Raw genomic sequence first — 19,352 nt, forward strand, 5'->3', positions numbered from 1 at the left:
ATATGCTGTGTGTGCCGTTTTTCTCTATTTGGTGGGGTATACTCATACATCGAGTACCTAAGATTATCTATAAAAATCCCGGTGATACTTTGCACGTATGATATATGTATATGTTATTCATTTAGCTTTTTTCGATTTTTCACAACTTCCGTTTCGCTATATATTTTTTTTACATCATCTCGGTAAGGTAGCTCCCTTTCCGCGCACTTTTGACTGTACGTATATCTATACCGATCAGCCAATACGTCGATTTTTCCCTACCCCGTTCCATCCTTCTTCATGTCTTGTTCCCAAGTGTCGAGAGCCGCTAAAGAAAGGACGTATGGCACTATAATGAAAAATAATAAAAATAAAAACTGTATCAACCATCTTAGTTCTCCTTCGCGTCGTTTAGTTGTTCTGACGTATTATACGCATATATACAATACACAATCGGTAGATCTGATCGCGTTATCGGTATCCCACACATGTATGTGCATCCGATCTAAAGATCGCGTTCGTTTACGTTCCACCGATTTATCTTTACCATCTTCCAAAGCGTGCATAAGAGTTGCTTGACCAAACGTACATAGATATATATATATATATGTATTTACGTTACAAAAGACACGCGATCGCGAATCTAAGATATACGCAGTTGGCGCATTTAACGATTTTTACGCTTTTGCTTCCAGGCTTACGCGTAAAGAATACCTAGTCATTAGAGCAGGGGACATTGTATTGCACGCACAATTGAGACGAGGATTGCGTAGTTTGACCGCTTGTGTATTTAAGTACATGGCACATAGGCCATTGTGCCATTATACTTTGATTTGATGACTATATGACTCTCGCACGTATTTTCTTTTTTATGATGCACACTGCAGCAATAAGTATCGAGGCTTCCTTTTTTTGCTTTTCAACGAGCCGATTGTTGTTGTCGCTTAATCCAAAGTTCACCCATACAGGTACTGATTGTTGTTGTTTCGTCGGGAGCTTTCCATTGCCGATCGTTGATGTTTGATAAATTGCAGATGGGAAATTGCGATTTTATCCAACGACTATCGAATCGTTCGCTTTTCAAAGTATTTAACAAAAATAAATTAGTTCAGATATAGCATTGGACCTTCGAAACAGTGCCGAGCTTTTTTACCGTTCCATCACCTATAGTTATCTCCTTGTGGATAAAAGCTAATTGATGCATGTATGTACACGTGATTATTTACCCATACCATTGATAGCATCTGCACCGATAACTAAGTAAATATTTCATCCACTTCGTAATCGATGTTTTGTGACACAAATGCAATTTAAACAAAGTTATCTTTTATTAGTTACTTTTTACTTATCCAATGAGTCTAAAAAACAGAAATTTTGTTAAAGTCCATTATCTTTGCTAATCTTTAACTTCTAACATACATTCTCATCATCATTGAAAAAATGTCATCAATGCACACGAGTGTAAATAACGTACTTACACGATAAATTGACAAGATTGTATGAAAATGGAATGCTCCTGCATGTCTGATTAAACCGGATACCTTTATTGGCTGTGTCACTCGATGTTCTGATTGAAAAAATTTTACACTTTTTCCCTTTCAAAAGTGAACGAAACTTAATAAAAATTTATAATAGTTTTTGGACATTTACTGTCTTGGTCATTAAAAAATCTCTGCTGTGGACGAAAACTCGATTATCTCGATCAACACGTTTGGATCTGGCGCCAAAAGAGTCGTTGAACGGATACAAAATAAAAAACAAACGTGGTTGGGGAAACAGAAAAAAAAAAAAACAAAGTATCGCGCGATGAATTTCAAATATATCTGAATTAATTTGTTTAAAATGATTTGAATATTCACGAATCGATGTATTCGGGAGATCAAAACTTTTCATTAGCAAATACGTTTGAAGCTCCCGTTGTTGACACTGAACCTTTTCACAATGTGACCACGGATTCAAAGAATTGGTCAGTAAAAATGGCCTCGGCAACCAATACAACAAGAAACATCATCTTCAACTTTTTCACCCGTAAAACGGTAAAAGTAGTTTTTGGTTCCTCCATGCCTTCAAATGATTAAAATATGGAAACTCCGTCAATCAATAATTGGCTGAGTGGTTCACTTAATAATACTACACACTCGTCATCATCATCATCGGCACAAACCTGAATATATTCCATCAATATTTTTAGCGTACCGAAAAGTAACGTTGATTAAGACTGCATTGGCTGATTAAATACAATGAAAAATAAATTCCACGATTAGTTTATTCTTTTCGCATCCTTTATTAGATAGGTACACTTGTGTATATTATGTACCAACTCCTTTTCAAAACTTGAATTGCGCCCTAAGGTATGGTAAAGTTAAATTCACGCGTTCCTAAAGTATACCTATATACGTGAGTATAGGTAAAAATCAATAAATTCGAATTCGAAGGTTTCGCCACCGGAGGTCGCGCGTCGGTAGAGCCTTAAAAAGCTTTGTCGCTGCCATGCAAGTGGTACGGTTGAGCCACGCTTATTTAAAAATTATGACTAAACGCCGTGCGCTTGTTGTATTAAACAAGAAAAAAAAAAAAAAAAAAAAAAAATTCCTTCGTACAAAGGAACAATCGATTTTCATTGCCTCCATTGTGACGTCCTAATTATGCGCTGATTTACGAGCTGTTGAGCGTATACTGTCACTACTAACGACAAATTTATCGATCATCCAACTTTTAAATACTCCTCAAGTGATGGGGAGCCTATATAAATTTTCCAAAGCCGATCGCACAAAGTTACCTTGCCGATGTGGAGTAAAAGTTTTTCAATCGGTCATCGTCGCGCGTACAACGGAACGAGCGCAGGAATTTTCTCAATTTTTACGGACAGAACAAAATATTAATTCGTACGTATATCCATACGCGTCTCGCAAATCGATCGAATCGGCAAAAATAGAAACGCGTGTGAGCCTCCCAAAAAAAGCGAGGCAACTAATGCCGATGCGATACGTGTAATGTGAGTGTACGCGATTTTTTCTTCTTTTTTTTTATTTATTTGTATACGTCTCTTCTTTGATCTCGTTTTAAACGCACATTGACCGTGACGCAAAAACTGGCTCACCCTTGGAATCGCTACACATGTACCCCAAAAAATACGCACAGTTAGATACAATATATAAAAAGTGATTTTCGCGCGATGACCAAATCAATATTATTAGCCGGCATATGAAGTAGGAGGAGGAGGAGGAGGAGAGTATAATTATATCGGTGGCAGAGCGCACTTATATGCAAGAGTAAAAAAAAGAAAATGATACGTACTCGAAGACCTTTTTTCCTCTCCCACAGATGTATGGTCGTGAGTTCATATACTGGGGTCGACAAAGGATGACGAAAGCCGATGATGAATATGATTAATTTCTCCGTTTCGATTCATTTGCTTATCGATGGTTCGAATCACTTTTATTGTGACTCGATGAATCGCCGTGAGATGATTTTCTGGTTTTTTATTTTTTCGGTGGACGACGTTTGATTCGGTAAATCAGCCCGATGACGGCATTGATCGATAAAACGCGAATAATGTGTGTTGGTAAAAATTTCGTTCAAATTAAAAACTCACGATTAGGAGCGTAAAATTTTAATAACTTGTCAGAATTAAAAATAGCCAGTGAGGGAAAGGGGGACAATTAGCGATTTCCGTGCGATAAAAAAAACAAAAATTTGGACTCGTAAAAGATGACCGCTATTTCATAAAAAAGTATAATTAGGTGCGTATAATATATGGAGGAGAATAGATTTTACAATGTCAAATTTGGCCGTTGGCACTTCGCGAAGCGGCAGGAGTTTCGCGGGACGGTAATTAATTTGTTTCAACTGCCGATTTTTCGTAAAATCCCTCGAAACGTTTATTCGAGAAATTTACCATCGCTATATCGGGTGCTCGCGTATATACAATACCGGTCGTCTTAATGGTCGAGCTTTTTCGGTGTATAATCGGTATATACTTACTATGTATGCGCTATTTCGAATAGTGACTTCATGTCGCGATTACATTATCCCCGGCAAGCTGCTTTTTAGATCATTAAGTTATCGATCTCCTTCCTGGAATGACGAAATATGCACACACGTGTACATTTCGACACTATGAAAAATTATTATTATTTGGATCGAGATGTTGAAAAACAAAGTTTAATCGTTACGTTAACAGAAAATCGGTAACTTACGTCAGAGCTACACCTTTTTTTTTAGCACTATCAAATTTTCTTGTTTGATATATAAATGCCGTATGACGTGCCTATTATTATTCGCTCCAGTGTACTCGGATACGCTTGTTTTTCTATAAATCGGCAAGTGGTATAATCAAACTCCCGGTGGCTCCTACAAAACTATTATTGATTTTTAATTATAATCAATCCTGTCGTAATCGAGCGGGAAATTTGCATAAAATAAAACGTGCGTGCCTTACACCCACGCGGCTCTTAACCAACATCACGATCGTGAAATTTATCGCAATTAAAGAAATCGGCGCTCACTTTTTCGGTCACTGGTTGTAGGCGTTCTCCTGGTTTTTTTTTTTTTTTTTTTTTTTTTTTTTTTTCCTACCCAATCGCAAAGAGTCCAGTATCAGATACCCGCTCAATGATTATGAATAAAAGAAAAGTTGTGGTTTCCTGGCAAAAATAATGTTATCCTTGACGATTTCTTTTTCCTCTATAAAACTGAAAAAGCACGAGGAAAGAGATGAAAACCGGACAGAAAAATTTCAAAGGATACCGTGTACGCGATGGATTTCGATCGCGAGATGATAAACTGGCCAAGCTCTTGCACAAGCGCGTAAGGAGATCGCCTCCTCATCGTTTTATTAGTCGATGATGACGCGCGTTTGCAGGTACACGTGAAGAAAAAAAAAAAAAAAAAAAAAACATCTTGGGAAAAATTCTCGGGTGATTGGTGTTACTTATTATTAATGATAAGGTGTACGTACGTGCCGATCCATCGTGTCCTGAGATCACTGCTTCCTTTCAGACGAGGTTGGCATTCCGAAGGAGACCCAGCGTGGGCGGACACGCGTTTTGACCGATTTTCGTGTCCTTTTTTTTTTTCTTTTCATTTTCGACTCAGTGTTCCCCCACTGCGAGTTTGAAAGTTATTGAAATTTATGCGAGTTGGAGGTTTTTTCGATATCAAAACTAATAAATTGTACTGCACGTGTCAGGATTTCCAAAAATCGTTTAGCCACCGACTCTGACGTTATTTTCAAACGATTTTTTCGCTGGAACGTCAAAACTCGAGAGTCAATGAACTCAGGAGGCCACGCCGAAATCGGGGATAGTCAGACCCGTGCACGTAATTACACATATTCGAAATGTTGACCAAAAAGATGCAACATGCCACGGGTCATTCGAATTTTCGGGAAAGTTCCAAAGAACGGTTGTTGACGACCCAAAAAAAAATCAATAGTATTTGCCAGCAATTTGTATGAATACTGCGGTTCAGCGCCGATTTTTATTGGGAAGTAAACTAGATGGATTTTCGAGCTGCATTTGCTGATGATAATCGAAACAAAAATTCGTGACTAACGTAATGCAAGTGACCAGATTACCATCGTTGATTCAGTTGTTGTTTGCCACTGAAATATAACCCCTGATCGTCATACCGATTGCGTATAAAGATGATATCATTTTATGGACAAAAAAAAAAGGAAAAGCCGCTGTATGTGTTTTACTTAAGCTGGGAAACCAGTGAAAACCATATAGTATTTCAAACGATTCTCATTGAATTGCAACTCGTTGACATCTGAGAAATCGCATTTTTTGTAAATTTTTTTTTTTCTTGTGTACTTTTGCAGTTTCTCGGAAGAAAATCATACGTTCGCGGCGATGGGTGTACCGTTTCACTCAACTCGATAGCCTATAGGTCTGCTGATGAGCGCAAAAGTAATGCCGCATTTTGCTGCGCTGATGAAAAGCCTATACATGGGAAATTTTTTTTTTTTCCCCAGAGCAGCGTTCCATAGCAGTCCTGCGGCTTTTTATCCCACGCGCGATCGAAAAATTTCATTTAATCATCGCCGTGATTATCACGCGCGAAATATTTTTCGCTGCACGTGTAGGTACGTAGCTCGGACGTTTTTGTTTATTTATTATTATTATTTCTTTCCTTTCTACATGACTCAAGCGATGATGACGTAATGGGTGTTTCGATTGACGCGCAACGTATATGTGTATACATATATTACAAAGGTGAATTTTCTCGCGTTTTTGGCAGCTATAGAGAATTTTTTGCACGAACATGGATTTTTGGGAGTTTCGAATTAATCGGAGCTCGTGTACTTATCGGTGAGAAATTCTCATATGTATATTTTTTCGTTTCAAAGATAATTATAGTTTTTTTTTTTTTTTTTAATCACAACCTATGGATGATTATTTGAAATAAAGTTTTACGCCGATATTTTTAAACCATCATGTAACTTCCCATAAGTTAATTGAAAGAAATTCCCAACTGCAAACTTTTCTTACCAACTCATTATTTGGCAACATTTTTTAAAGTAACATTTCGCAAGTTTTGTTCGGTAGGCCACCACACGTATACGAATTTTTTTTGCGCGCGTAAATAAGTACTCTTGTACGAGTGAATCGGTTAAATAACGATTTCCTTCTACTGCGTATTTTTTTTTTTTTTATAAAAATTTTTGAGAAATTTGAACGAACCCCTCGAGTTGTCGAAGAACCGCTTGCGACGTCACATCTGCGAAGCGCACTTCCAAGTCACTATCATCGCCTCCAGCGGCCACAGTGCACTGCTTGTCGCAACGTTACGTTAATATCAAACTTAAATAATTCTTATAAAAAGACTCGCGTATCGGCACACAAGTATATACATGCAGAGAAAATCAGGTGCATTGAATCACGACCGAAAATTGCATCGGCTCAATACATATTGAGCGCAGCATGTGCAAAATAAAGTAATGACGCGCGCGCGCGACGCCATCATGTGATCGTTGTATTGCCGTGTACGTTTACATGCATATGTACCTACATACTTTGCGCATTAGATAAATCATAGAATAAGAAGGGTATTATAGCACGGAAAATTAATTTTCCGACACTTACGCTCGCGCGTGTAAGTTGCGCGATTAGATTAATTAGCCGGTGTATTAGTCGCGCGTTGCTTATTTTTTTTTTTTTTTTTTTTTTTTAATTGCTCCTTCCATATAAAAGCGTTAAGGTATGGATAAACGAATGAAAAATTGAGATGCAACGATTAATTAATCACATATGTGTTTTTCCGACATCGCGATGTATTTGTCGTTATTGTTGAGAGGAAAGGGAAATCAGCAGCGTAAGTGTTTATTACCTCCTGACGTTACTTTTTATGGTTATTAACTCCATTATTGCACACTTGTTAGTACGCGAGCGAAACGTATAAACAATCCGGGTTTTTTTTTTGTTTTTTTTTTTTGATGAAACAATTTCACAATACGCACGTCTACGTCCGATGTATTTTATCATCGATGCTTTCTTTTTCTACAGAATTGTACAATTTTTTTTTTTTTTTATTGGAATTGCGTGAAATGGAGGTGCGCAAGCCTCGTGATTTCGATTAAAAACCGCGTATAATTTTTTGCTCCATGCGTATTTTTTTTCGTCATATTATTTAAAAAACAACGAATATACAGTTACTTTTGAAGCAGAGCTTATTGAATGTCGGAAATATTTTAGATTTGCGAATTGACGGGTCGTCAGGTTTGAACGATTTTAGAAGCCAAACGTGCCCCGGAGGCTTTACGCAAAGTTATTTCCAACGTTTCGGAGTATATTGACATATATGTGCCGATGATACTGTGGCAAAAATATATCGAGAGCAAAGTAAATTGTATCGCATGGAGTGTAAGGTAATATTTACGAAAATTAAAAACATTTTTCTACAGCACCATATTATATAGTTATGTGTAAGCGAGGAAATATAACGGAACCGAAAATTTGTTTTTTCAGATGGAAAAGTAAGGAAAAGCTTTAAGAAGTCAAGAGCAAATAAAATAATTTACTGATTTGCACGATCAGTTGAGTGCGATTTGTAACTTTGCAAATCAAATCGACTGAACTGAACTGAAGAAAAAAAAAAAAAAAAAGTGATAAATAAGACAGAATAGTCGCACAGCCTCACCACGGAGGATGTTTTATTAGTCACAGTTATTTCCACCCAAATTAAACGGCCATCGTCAATTGTACTTGCATCCGAACGCCCCATTTTTGGAAGGCGCGAGCCACCTTGGCAATCCATATCGCGTACACGCCTACGCTTACGTTTTTATCATTGCGCGAAAAAACGCGGAAGTCCGAAATGAGATAAGAAAAAAAAATCCCACGAACGACTGGTAAGTACGCTTAATCCCCCGGCGGCTTTTCGAAGGTCGACGACGTGGGTTCCTGCACCATTCCGCGCTCGTGTGCACTGCAGGGAATTGGAGCGGGAGAAAAGGTATGTTTTAACGGTCCCTCCTAACTTACCCTACGTGGAAGTGAGAAAAATAAAATAATTGGAGGGACAGAGAAAGACGTTTCCTTGGGCGTTGCGCCGTGTAAAATATAAGCGCGAAAGAAGTTTATTGACATCGGACACCTTCGCAAATTAACTTTGATTTCCTGAAAATACTTACGCGGCAGCGTCAAGGATAATTGCGTTGCTTCTGTGTGTGCAGTGTTGGTATGACTCGATGGTGGGTACGTCACGGTTAATTTTTTCTTATTGCCAATTACCATTATTTTGCATATACCTAGTATGGGGAATGGTAAACTGATAGTGATCTTTTTTTTTTTTCTTGAAGGATTTTGTGCGACAACCTGATTTTTTTTGTGCTCCATGAAATCAGATTGTACAGACATTTGACAATATGTTATTTTGCAATTTTTGGGAAAATATTAAATAGTACTGTAATGTTTATGAAATTAAGATTGTTAAATTTACTTTACTACTTTGAGAAACAAAGGTTTAATTAGTGAATAATCTCATTCAGCAGCATAACTTTTTCAAGTGAAATAACTTGAATTGTTCAACAAAACCTAAAGATTTATCTAGTTTACTAATGATTGGTGAATATGAATGATTACAAACTGGAAAGTAGAAGTAACGTTTTGAAGTGTTGGTTTGTACAAATAACTTTAAATCATTAAGATTTTAATAGGAAATAAGTTTATTTACATAAAAAAAATTCTTTGATTAATTTAGAGATCTTAAAAATAAATCATTAAAGTTAGAATTTTTTTTACTCAAGCCTGATCCCCAGAAGGTATGAACTTGATGATATCAGAGTTACCAGGATCCGTTATCGATAAGGTTCCTACCCTGAAGTATTTACCGCAGGCTGTACCGAGTTCAACGTTGTTTCCTTTGTAGAGATGGACTCCAGTCTTGGCTAACATAGCATAGTACTCAATCTCGGATTTCCTGTAGGGTGAAAAATACAGATTAATACAACCCATCAGAAAAACTACTCTTGATAACCGCACTCACAAGCGGTTGGAATGAGACTACTCCATAGGATTCCTTTTGCAACAAAAGGGCATGCAAATCAAGTAAAGGAATACTACTTCTCAGTCTCTCACCTAAGAGAAGGGGTATTTTCCGATATGATGACAAGCTTCGCTTTGCCCTGGCGGAGGGATTTGAGGGTCTGCTTGTAGCCCAACACAAATTTACCAGACTTCATGACCAGAGCCAACAGAGAGTTGATGTTCTCTGTTGCTTTTTTCTGTAAACAGAAACGTAAACAAATCATAAGAATTTATTCACACGTAGTTTCATTTTTTTAAACTTGTGTAAGACTAATGCAACAATTTTGAAAAACAATTGATACTCAATTGGTTGAAAGTTTAATCATTGTTAACAGTACCCAAACGAACACGTGTTACAATATAACCTAGAAAACATACCTGTTTCTTTTGTGGACCCATTTTAACGTGTTACACTTGCTTGGTGCTGCAAAATTAATAAAATTACACTTGATTAGCTTATTTCGCACTATAATGTTTGATTTTTTAAGTACTAAGTCGAAAATTGTATCTTATTTTCTACTAAATTGAACAAAATTTAACCACCAGCGTACCTTGCCAAACGAACTCCGAAGAATGAAAGAAAGACCGAACAAGAAAAAAAATGTGCACGAGTGTCGCACGCAGCGCCAGTCGCGCTGATCTCTACGTTATCAACAAAACTGCCTTACCTTCACGTTTGAATTTCTTTTTTAGCTTATGAAATTTTTAATTGTTGATTTAATGGTAATCCGAGTATTTACACGAATAGAATGATTTTTCATCCAATAGCAATTGCTCATTGAACGGCTGAATATGGACGGAACCACGAGATCTGATTTAATAAACGAAAAGTAAAAAGCCCGACCGTTTGCCGCAATGAAAACAAAACGTTTCCCAAAAATCAAGTTTAGCGTCTGCTGGTCTGCCAAATGCAAAAAACCTTGTTGGCCATCGCATGCAAGCTATATACTTACTAGATTTGTTTATTTAATTTTCCCATCTTCAGAAGTGCACACACTCCACGTCCATGGCTCACGTTCAGCACCGTAATTGTATTTGTAGATTATTATTATTATTATTATTATTATAATACATAAAAAATATGCTTAGGTAAGGTACAGATGATCTAAATGGTGGTGGTGATGGTGGTGCATGTGTGTCGTTTCCTTATGGCAATTTCATCAGGACTACCGATGTGAATGTAAACAATAAGTTATTTCGGAAGATAAGTACTGTGAGAGATATGTTGTTTAAAATACAGTGAAACAAAAATTAACACACAATCATCCACAAAAATGGCACGACATCGGGACGTGCGTTCCATGAACTATACAGATGGTAAGTTTCTGTAGCTTCAGGTTATAATAATCAAAAGTGTATATTTACTTATTTTTTCGAAACTCATCACCGTGTGTATTTAGAGTACGATGAATATGATGATGTCTACGGGCGTTCCGCGGAGGACGACTACTGCATTTCTCCAAGTGGTAAGTTGAATTTGGTTTTGCACCAGTTTATCAAGTTGTACTACTTTGCTTGTACCTTTATCAGCACTCTTTGCGTAATGATATCCGCTAAGCTTGCACGTTCATGCGACTATTGTTGAAACTCTGGAAGTTTGTTGCAGTAGATGGAGCAATGTATGGAAATATTACTTTACTTTCTATCTTGCTCAGAGCTTTAAATAACGGAACTAAGCGTGGCAAGGCTCAGTTATCGCAATGCACTTTGCAGCTAATTGTCTTGAAAGTAATTTTGGTAAGATATATCTTTGTAAATTTACAGTGGAACAATTCATGTTTGATAGAAGCAAACAAGCAAATATTTCTTCATACTTCACGGAGCCGGACATTGAAGAAGATAATGAAGAAGCTGAGGAAGAATCTGCCATCAGTGGCAAATCCTCAGAACTTTCGGAGCTTGATAAAGCCAAGCTGTTATCATGTGTCGAAGCTGTAAAAAATATTATTGGAGAAACATGTTCAGACGCAGAATTGAATAAAAAAATTGTCCAGTTCAACTACAACACAGAAGCTGTTATCAACTCGGTTTTAAGTGAACAAACTGATGGGAGCAAAAAAGGTGATTTTGATATCATTTATTAATTTATTATTGGTTAGTAGAATTTGTTGAATGAAATGTGTCATTTATTTATAGAGAAGCAGAAAGGAGGCAAAATATTGGCTCAAGCTCAATCAGGTGAGTTTGTTTAACATTAATTATACTAACACAAGGTTTGATAATAAATCTAATGTAATCTTTTTTCTTTATTTCTTTTTCATGGTACCTCCGATTTTGTTGGTAAGGTAAGATTCTCACCTTAAAAATCCATTGAGTAGCATAAGTAGTAATTTTAGCTCAATGAACTTTAAAAAAGGCTGCGATACGAGTGATAACACTCAAGAGTCCTCATCGACTTCTGCTATAATTTCTGAGACTCCAAAGTCAGTTAAAGATAGCTCTAGTTCGAATCCTTCCTTAAGTTGTCTTGCTGGCTTGAGTGCCCATCATTTAAATATGCCTGAAAAAAAATCAAACGTTCCCTCCGGTTTTACAATCCCCAAAATGAGTTTTGGAAATCACAAGCCATCAAATCCCATTGAATTACCTTCATTCGATTCGTTATCTGACTTGACAGCTCATCATTTAAAAATATCTAATGATAAAGCTGAAAGTAAAGGAAGTTTTAGTTCACCTTCTGCGTATATAATTCCAAAAATCAATATAAAAAATGAAAAGCAGTCCTTTAGCTCCCTTGCTGACTTGACTGCTCAGCATTTAAAAATTGCAAGTCAAAAAGATTTGAAAACGAATTTACCTTCTCAATTTGACACTATTAAGGGCATCAAGCTTGAAAAGCCAGACACACCGTCCGTTAGTTCTATTTCTGATTTGAATATTAATTGTTCAGAGAAACAAGAAAATTCAGAAACCAACTCTCCTTGCATAGCTCCAAAATCGATTATTCAAATAAAAAAAGAAAAATTATTAGAATCTGAAATTTCAAAAAACGAGCCTCAAGTTATATCCATTGATTTTGCAAATTTGAAAATTAAAGAAGAAAAATTAGATGCAGGAGACTTGAACATGGAAACGTTAGTTTCTGAATTCGATAGTAGCATAATTATAAAACAAGAAAAACTCGATGCTGATACTAGCATAATCATAAATCAAGCAGTATTCGACACCAACAATAGCATAATCGTAAAGCAAGAAAAACTTGATACCGAAAGCTGTCATAATAAAAAAATGCATAATAATCTCTTAGAATGTCTTCTAGACACTTTGAAAAAAGAAAACACTAATATTAGAGATAGCAAAAATGCCACTTTAAAAAAAACGGTCTCATCCTTTGGTAAAATTCTTTGTAAAAAGTACAAAAGGAAAAGACCGTATCAAAGAAATGCGGCTCCAAAATCAGAGGAATCGAAAAAAAACTCAGAAAATCGACTGACGCGGTTTGATTTCTCGAGTCCGTCCCCCGATGCTTACATTCAGGCGCGATTAAGGGCGAGGATGAATTTAATATAAACGTGTCGTCGTTCATCAAGTCGTTTTGCCAATTACATTATTACAAAAATTTCTGTGTCCTATCTAACACTATTTTTGTAAGGTTTCTTTAAATTCTTGAAGAATTAGTGCATGAAATATTCGATTGTTTTAGTACTTTAGAAATTGTATTTTGTTACACACAAGAAATGTTAATTTTAATCAATACTATGCAAAAAATTGAGATTTTGTGGGCGTTAATAACAAATTACTCGCCGAACTTATCTAAACTGTAAATGATTGTACAATAGATGAATTTTCATCGAAATATACCAAGTATTTTCGTATTAAAGGCACTTGTATATTTTTTTTTTTTTTTGTAACAAATAATATGCTGACCAAACGATGCTATCATTCTTATGATTCAACAATAACTTACTTGAAGACTTTCTACTAGGAAACAAGCCAACGACACCGAAAGTTGTGCAACCGGTGGCAAAGCCGACCGTCAAGGTAGTTCCTGCTGTTCCAAAGAACGTAGTCAAGGGCTTCGACGTGAGTGCTACAGAGACCTCGCGATCGCAGAGTCCCTGCTCGGACCGTAGCTCGCCGGATTCTGCCTTCAAAGACTTTGCGAACCGCAAAAGATTGGCACCAGCTGTACTTGTGAGCAAAGTTTTCTGGAATAATCAACTTTCAGCCTATTTTTAATACATTCGTAACATTTATTGCAAATTTTTACTTTCCACCTAGACAAAATCGGTGTCCCCCAGAAGCCAATCGCCTTCGTCGTTCGAAGATTCGGAACCTCGCGCCAAAACACAAGAAGAAAAACGCGACGCCTTGGCTATCTACAAAAGCAAACGAGGTGGCTGTAAAGAACAGCTGCATCTGATTGTGGTCGGTCACGTGGATGCTGGCAAGAGCACACTGATGGGCAGGCTACTGTGCGACCTTGGCCAGGTACCAGCGAAACTGATACACAAGTACCAGCAGGAGAGTAAAAAGATTGGGAAACAGTCGTTTGCTTACGCCTGGGTACTAGATGAGACTGGCGAGGAGAGGTAACATTTTTGATAAGTTCCTGCTCTTTATGATAAATTTATGAACTCGAGATAGATAAAAAAAAAAAAAAATGTATTTTTAGGGAGCGTGGTATCACAATGGACGTTGGACAGTCGAAATTTGAAACGAAAACGAAAGCTATCACGCTTCTCGATGCTCCTGGTCACAAGGACTTTATTCCTAACATGATTACTGGTGCTACTCAAGCGGATGTAGCTTTGCTCGTGGTTGATGCGACGAGAGGAGAGTTCGAGACTGGATTTGACAGTGGTGGTCAAACTCGGGAACACGCTTTGTTATTGCGATCTTTAGGTAAAAAGATATTGAAAACGCTACTCTCTCCGCAATGATTTCTTATGAAACAATACATTAATTCTTGCTGTGCTTTATTTTTCAGGCGTTTCACAAATAACCGTAGTTATAAATAAATTGGATACAGTAGATTGGTCAAAGGATAGGTATAACGAAATCGTCAACAAAATCGGTGTTTTCCTTAAGCAAGCCGGCTTCCGCGATGCTGTCACATATGTCCCGTGTAGTGGGCTTTCAGGAGAAAACGTAGTTACCAAACCAACAGAGGCAGGTCTTTGTAGCTGGTAAGTAATTTTGTTTCAGTATATCGATTAAATTTTTTAATTTATGATTTTTTTTTTTTTTTTTTTTTTTTTAATTCAAAGCATGTTTTAAATGTTTTCAGGTATACCGGCTCCACACTGGTTGAAGTTATTGATAACTTCAAATGTCCAGAACGACCCATAGACAAGCCATTTAGATTTTCAGTCAATGATATATTTAAAAACACAGGATCTGGTTTCAGCGTTTCTGGACACATGGAAACCGGTATGGTATCAGTTGGTGATAAAGTTGTCGTTTTGCCTCGCAACGAACCTGCCGTAGTTAAAGGTATTGTGCCAGTACTATTTTTTCACGATAACGATTTATTCGTTTAATTAACTTGTGAACTAATTAATTTCTCCAGGTATCCAAGCAGACGAAAATTATACAACACACGCGTTTGCTGGTGACCAAGTCTCATTTACTCTGTCAGGAATCGATCAGCAAAATTTAGCCATTGGTGACATCATTTGTAGCCCTCACAATCCCGTGCCTGTATCAAATCGATTTCAGGCGCACGTTGTCATATTCAATGTAAAAGTGCCTTTAACCAACGGCATGCCTGTACTGTTGCACCAACAATCTCTTGTTGAACCAGCAATAATCACTAAACTTGTCGCTCAATTGCATCGCAGTACCGGTGAAGTAATAAAAAAGAAACCAAGGTGTCTCCTAAAAAACACAAGTGCTATCATCGAAATTACCACGCAAAGTCCAATCTGCGTTGAATTACACAAGGACGTTAAACAGCTGGGCAGAGTCACGTTGAGAATTGATGGAGCAACGATCGCGGCTGGACTTGTAACGAAGATCAAATAGACTGTCAAACGTTATAAATACTAGCTAGAGTACCATTTTCTGAATTGTAATGAAACAACGTAAAATTTTTTAAAATAAATAATTTTTATTTAATTATATGTATAATAAATCATTTATGGAATTAATTCCACATACAAATCTCATATTAATGTGCACATAAAGACTTGAGAAATTATTTTTACAAAACTAAAAATATGAACATAATACACATTACATACAACTCCTGCAACCACCAACAGCCATGTTTGGCGCATTTCCTCCAGAACCGTGAGGTCTGAGAGTGGCTATTCTTGGTCCTGATGAACCTCTGCTGTTACTGCAGTAGATAAAATATAATATGCATTTACTCATATTCATACACAAACTCTAGAGTTTGCTGATTCAAATACTGTAAAATGGTTATGAAACTCAATTAGCTAAAGATAAAAGAATAAAATACTCACCTTGTAAGTCGGCCTGTACTGCCAGGATTGACCAATGAATTGATACTAAAGTGAAGATAATTTCATCAGTATACAGTAGTGTGGTCAACAAAGTCGTACAATAATGATTGCAACTATTTGAGAGACAATAAAAGTAGTAAATATATACTTACAAATAATAAATGGCATCAACAAACATTCCAAAGAATCTGAAAACGTTCCTGACAGGTCTCATTAGGGCAGAACCTGAATCCGTCATTCTTGAAATTATTCTTATTTTTACTGTATTGAAACAAATGAAATTCAGAGCAGGCAAAATTTTCTATTCAATTCAATGATTGTTAACACGCAATCAACAATGAGTAATTTCCTGTGTAGGTGATTATCACCATATAAATATCAACGAACGCGCAGTTGACGTTTTGGAGCGTTCGAGACTGACGTGTCCCATTTCTCTTGTAAGTTGCAAGTCTGAATGTTTGTTTACGATTTTTGTATTGGCAACACTCTTGGGCAAAAAAAGGAGGGTGATTCAAAAATAAGTGTCGTTAATGAGGCAATAAAGTTGTAAAACAACATTTTATGAATAATTGTGTTGTTGGATGAAGATTTGCCATTAGTTTTATCATTTTTGTAACAATAAAATGATAAAAACTTTGTTTTCGATATATCTCCGTAGTGACGAGTATCATCATTTGAAGGTTAAGAGATCAGCTGATATTTGTTTACACACGGGTGAGGTTCTCTGACAAGTTGAATAGAAAAAAAACGCTCCAGAGATACTAAAAAATATGATTCGAGCATGTTCAAAGAAGGTGTCCTTCCAGCTCTGCGAAAACATCAAGTAAATATTTCCCATCTTAGTCATAATCGTAATGTAACTCATTTTTTAAACGTCATGTTTGTTTCCAGTTCCAAAATATCGATGCTCCAAATCAGCACAATGTCAAATCCCCTTATTGCAGTCTGTCAAATGACATCTACTTCCGACAAGGAGGAAAACTTCCAGGCTGTCAGTAATTTGGTGGCTGAAGCCAAACGAAGAAATGCTTGTGTACGAAATTTTCTTGACTGTTTTCAACTTAACGTTTGATTTTATTAGTTTTAATTTCTTAATTGTGTTTACAGATAGCTTTTTTACCAGAAGCATGCGATTATTTAGCTGATAACAAGGCAGATGCTGTTGCAATGGCAGAGCCTTTGGATGGAGAGACAGTCAAAAGATACAGGGAATTAGCTCAGAGAGAAGATATGTGGTTGTCTCTTGGAGGAGTTCACGAAGCTGTGAGCTACTAGTATTCGCTAACTTTTTCCTCATTTTGACAAAAATTCTAAATTTATTTTAATGCTAATCACAGGTGGCTGACAAGAATAAAACGCAAAATTCCCACATAATTATCAATAACAAAGGAGAATTGGTAGCTGCATACAGAAAAATTCATTTATTTGATATGGAAAATAAAGATACAGGAGTTAGATTAATGGAATCTGACTATGTTGTGAAAGGTGATGAAATTGTAGCTCCTGTATCATCACCAGCAGGAAAGATAGGCTTGAGCATTGTGAGAAATATTTTTGATCAAATATTTCCAATACTCGTTTTACGTTTCATTAAAATCTGAGGAAAAAAAAATTGTATTTTTTCAGTGCTATGATATGCGCTTTCCAGAGTTATCATTCTGCCTCAGAAATATGGGGGCTCAAATCTTGACATTCCCTTCAGCTTTTACATATCAGACGGGGGCAGCTCACTGGGAAGTTTTATTAAGAGCTAGAGCCATTGAAACTCAGTGTTATGTCATTGCAGCTGCTCAAGTAGGAACTCACAATAAGAAGAGAGTTAGTTGGGGTCATGCTATGGTAAGTAAAAATATAGTTAAAATGAAAAAAAAAAAAAAAAAAAAAAAAAAAAAGTTTCATAAAAATGATGATTATTTACTAGGTTGTTGATCCTTGGGGTACAGTGATTGCTCAGTGCATGGATAAGCAAGGTGTTGCTGTTGCTGAAATAGATTTAGAAATCGTGAATAAAGTAAGAAGAATCATGCCAAATGAACAGCATAGAAGAACGGATTTATATCCAACAATGCGGCCCAAATGTTCTTAATCATCTGTTATTTACTTTGTATATAATTTAAATATTGCGCTTGTTTTCGTTTACAAACTGTGTATGCCAAACGTGTAAAAAAAGACTTCCACAAGTTTATTAAGCTTTTCATGTGATATTTATGATTATTTTTGTATAATATTTATAAATAAACGTCACTGTGCTCCTTTCACACGGACAAAACAAACATTTGTACAACTATTTCTCTTTTTAAAACAATGAAACACTGTATAATCATTACAATTAATTGAATGTAATATGGAAAAAGTTCATTGGTTTGACTTGCTCTGCAGATACAAGTTATCACCACTGTCACACTTGCTTTTCAAGCCAAGCAAGTCGGTATCGACTCCGTTCAGGGCCCAGTTGTGCTCGCATATTTCCAGTGCCTCCCACTCAGCCTTGAAAGCTGCTTTGGGATCAGGGGGCATTGCAATAGCTGCTCCAGACACCTGATCCTGCATCATCCTTGAGGAGTCTGCAGCATTGTTTTCTCCAAGAACCAACGTGTAAATCGACCTTAGACCAAAGAAATTTAAAAAGTACCAGGAGGCTGATGACACCCAGGCTGCATCAAGGGTTACCAGCTCTATTCCTCTTTGTAACATTGGCTTGAACCTTAAGGTCAGAGGAAATGGCACTTTGGCTGTAAAGTAGACAAATAAGCATGAGCGTCATCCTGATAAAACAATGCGTGTAATAATAAAAAATCTTGATTATTACTTGTAACAAAACCAGAAAACATCCAATTGATCCAAGTTCCAATGAGAACCATAGGCAAAACATTGGTAGCGTTCCCTTTGACCATCTCTGTGACAATACTGGGATCTGTCATTGGATTCTGTGAAACAGGTGCCCGTCTCTGGGTCTTGAAGTATCCAGTCTCTTCGTTATTAAAGAAATGTCGCCTAGCGAGGAATGCATTTTTGGGTATGTACTGACCATTTTCACGCAACAGTCTCGAACGAATCATCACCTGGCTACGAAAACAAAGTGAATTAACAAAAAAACCAATGAAGAAGTTGAACCATCAAGACTTTATGAGACAATGATGAACAGAATCAAATACCTGTCTTGCACCTGGTGCAACTCAACCTTCTTCTGGGACGATAATAAAATCGAAACATAGTGCCTGATAATTCCGACTAGAAAGGTTATGACAACAATGGGCAAAAACACCCAACTCCGGATGTTTGGATCTAGGAGCAACTCGGCCATGGTGGCTCTTGCAGAAATTGACTACTTAATGTATAAAAAAATACTTGTAAGGGAAATTTTTTTTATTTATCATGCACACGTACTTTACTTCATTTTTTTCACGTTTATGACACAACACAATGTTGATAT

The 19,352-nt window shown here is 36.7% G+C and overlaps 4 protein-coding genes and 1 long non-coding RNA gene across 9 annotated transcripts; 2 read left to right on the forward strand and 3 right to left on the reverse strand.

Moving 5' to 3' along the window:
• Positions 1–9,130: 9,130 nt before the first annotated feature.
• RpL30 (ribosomal protein L30) lies at positions 9,131–10,097 on the reverse strand. Of its 2 annotated transcripts, XM_089598418.1 has the most exons (4): positions 10,061–10,097; positions 9,888–9,933; positions 9,561–9,706; positions 9,131–9,402 (listed from the first exon to the last, which is right to left on the reverse strand). In XM_089598418.1, the coding sequence occupies exons 2-4, from the start codon at positions 9,906–9,908 to the stop codon at positions 9,225–9,227; spliced, it is 345 nt and encodes a 114-aa protein (XP_089454544.1). In that variant the 5' UTR covers positions 9,909–9,933; positions 10,061–10,097; the 3' UTR covers positions 9,131–9,224. The 2 variants fall into 2 exon arrangements, with proteins under 2 accessions (XP_089454544.1, XP_089454543.1); XM_089598417.1 differs by lacking the exons at positions 9,888–9,933; positions 10,061–10,097 and having other exon boundaries at positions 9,561–9,733.
• Positions 10,098–10,436: 339 nt separating this feature from the next.
• On the forward strand, positions 10,437–15,556 carry HBS1 (translation elongation factor EF-1alpha (GTPase) HBS1). 4 transcript variants are annotated; one of them, XM_089598425.1, is made up of 11 exons: positions 10,441–10,540; positions 10,599–10,826; positions 10,910–10,975; positions 11,274–11,570; positions 11,646–11,687; positions 13,423–13,643; positions 13,731–14,041; positions 14,125–14,354; positions 14,440–14,638; positions 14,740–14,945; positions 15,022–15,556. In XM_089598425.1, exons 2-11 carry the CDS (start codon positions 10,784–10,786, stop codon positions 15,474–15,476), a joined length of 2,070 nt encoding a protein of 689 aa, XP_089454551.1. In that variant the 5' UTR covers positions 10,441–10,540; positions 10,599–10,783; the 3' UTR covers positions 15,477–15,556. The 4 variants fall into 4 exon arrangements, with proteins under 4 accessions (XP_089454553.1, XP_089454551.1, XP_089454550.1 ...); XM_089598424.1 differs by having other exon boundaries at positions 10,441–10,534; XM_089598426.1 differs by having other exon boundaries at positions 10,442–10,534; positions 13,435–13,643.
• An 11-nt stretch (positions 15,557–15,567) lies between these two features.
• LOC149375637 (uncharacterized) lies at positions 15,568–16,284 on the reverse strand. The gene is made up of 3 exons (XR_016293682.1): positions 16,072–16,284; positions 15,920–15,964; positions 15,568–15,792 (listed from the first exon to the last, which is right to left on the reverse strand). It is a non-coding gene; the product is annotated as an uncharacterized LOC149375637 (long non-coding RNA).
• Positions 16,285–16,632: 348 nt separating this feature from the next.
• Positions 16,633–18,122, forward strand: NitFhit (ntrilase and fragile histidine triad fusion protein NitFhit). Its single transcript, XM_014363486.3, has 6 exons — positions 16,633–16,742; positions 16,811–16,952; positions 17,027–17,182; positions 17,257–17,460; positions 17,546–17,758; positions 17,841–18,122. Exons 1-6 carry the CDS (start codon positions 16,690–16,692, stop codon positions 18,003–18,005), a joined length of 933 nt encoding a protein of 310 aa, XP_014218972.2. The 5' UTR covers positions 16,633–16,689; the 3' UTR covers positions 18,006–18,122.
• EMC3 (ER membrane protein complex subunit 3) lies at positions 18,114–19,351 on the reverse strand. The gene is made up of 3 exons (XM_014363487.3): positions 19,075–19,351; positions 18,729–18,985; positions 18,114–18,651 (listed from the first exon to the last, which is right to left on the reverse strand). Exons 1-3 carry the CDS (start codon positions 19,221–19,223, stop codon positions 18,275–18,277), a joined length of 783 nt encoding a protein of 260 aa, XP_014218973.3. The 5' UTR covers positions 19,224–19,351; the 3' UTR covers positions 18,114–18,274.
• Position 19,352: the final 1 nt, after the last annotated feature.

This window comes from Copidosoma floridanum, unplaced genomic scaffold (genome assembly GCF_036245765.1).
Source record: "Copidosoma floridanum isolate Cflo_tuat_1 unplaced genomic scaffold, Cflo_Japanese_pri ptg000006l, whole genome shotgun sequence".
NCBI classification, from domain to species: Eukaryota; Metazoa; Arthropoda; class Insecta; order Hymenoptera; family Encyrtidae; genus Copidosoma; species Copidosoma floridanum.

What these genes read in the sequence shown, in the direction of transcription:
- RpL30 (XM_089598417.1), bottom strand. Translation starts at nt 9,733, where the DNA reads ATGATTTGTTTACGTTTCTGTTTACAGAAAAAAGCAACAGAGAACATC. An exon ending in GAAAATACCCCTTCTCTTAG is followed by an intron (nt 9,403 to 9,560) that starts GTGAGAGACTGA and finishes TTCACCCTACAG; the next exon opens with GAAATCCGAGATTGAGTACT.
- HBS1 (XM_089598425.1), top strand. Translation starts at nt 10,784, where the DNA reads ATGGCACGACATCGGGACGTGCGTTCCATGAACTATACAGATG. An exon ending in AACTGATGGGAGCAAAAAAG is followed by an intron (nt 11,571 to 11,645) that starts GTGATTTTGATA and finishes ATTTATTTATAG; the next exon opens with AGAAGCAGAAAGGAGGCAAA. An exon ending in TTTGTTATTGCGATCTTTAG is followed by an intron (nt 14,355 to 14,439) that starts GTAAAAAGATAT and finishes TTTATTTTTCAG; the next exon opens with GCGTTTCACAAATAACCGTA.
- NitFhit (XM_014363486.3), top strand. Translation starts at nt 16,690, where the DNA reads ATGATTCGAGCATGTTCAAAGAAGGTGTCCTTCCAGCTCTGCGAAAAC. An exon ending in GAAAGATAGGCTTGAGCATT is followed by an intron (nt 17,461 to 17,545) that starts GTGAGAAATATT and finishes GTATTTTTTCAG; the next exon opens with TGCTATGATATGCGCTTTCC. An exon ending in TTAGTTGGGGTCATGCTATG is followed by an intron (nt 17,759 to 17,840) that starts GTAAGTAAAAAT and finishes ATTATTTACTAG; the next exon opens with GTTGTTGATCCTTGGGGTAC.
- EMC3 (XM_014363487.3), bottom strand. Translation starts at nt 19,223, where the DNA reads ATGGCCGAGTTGCTCCTAGATCCAAACATCCGGAGTTGGGTGTTTTTG. An exon ending in TTGCACCAGGTGCAAGACAG is followed by an intron (nt 18,986 to 19,074) that starts GTATTTGATTCT and finishes TTGTTTTCGTAG; the next exon opens with CCAGGTGATGATTCGTTCGA. An exon ending in GTTTTCTGGTTTTGTTACAA is followed by an intron (nt 18,652 to 18,728) that starts GTAATAATCAAG and finishes TCTACTTTACAG; the next exon opens with CCAAAGTGCCATTTCCTCTG.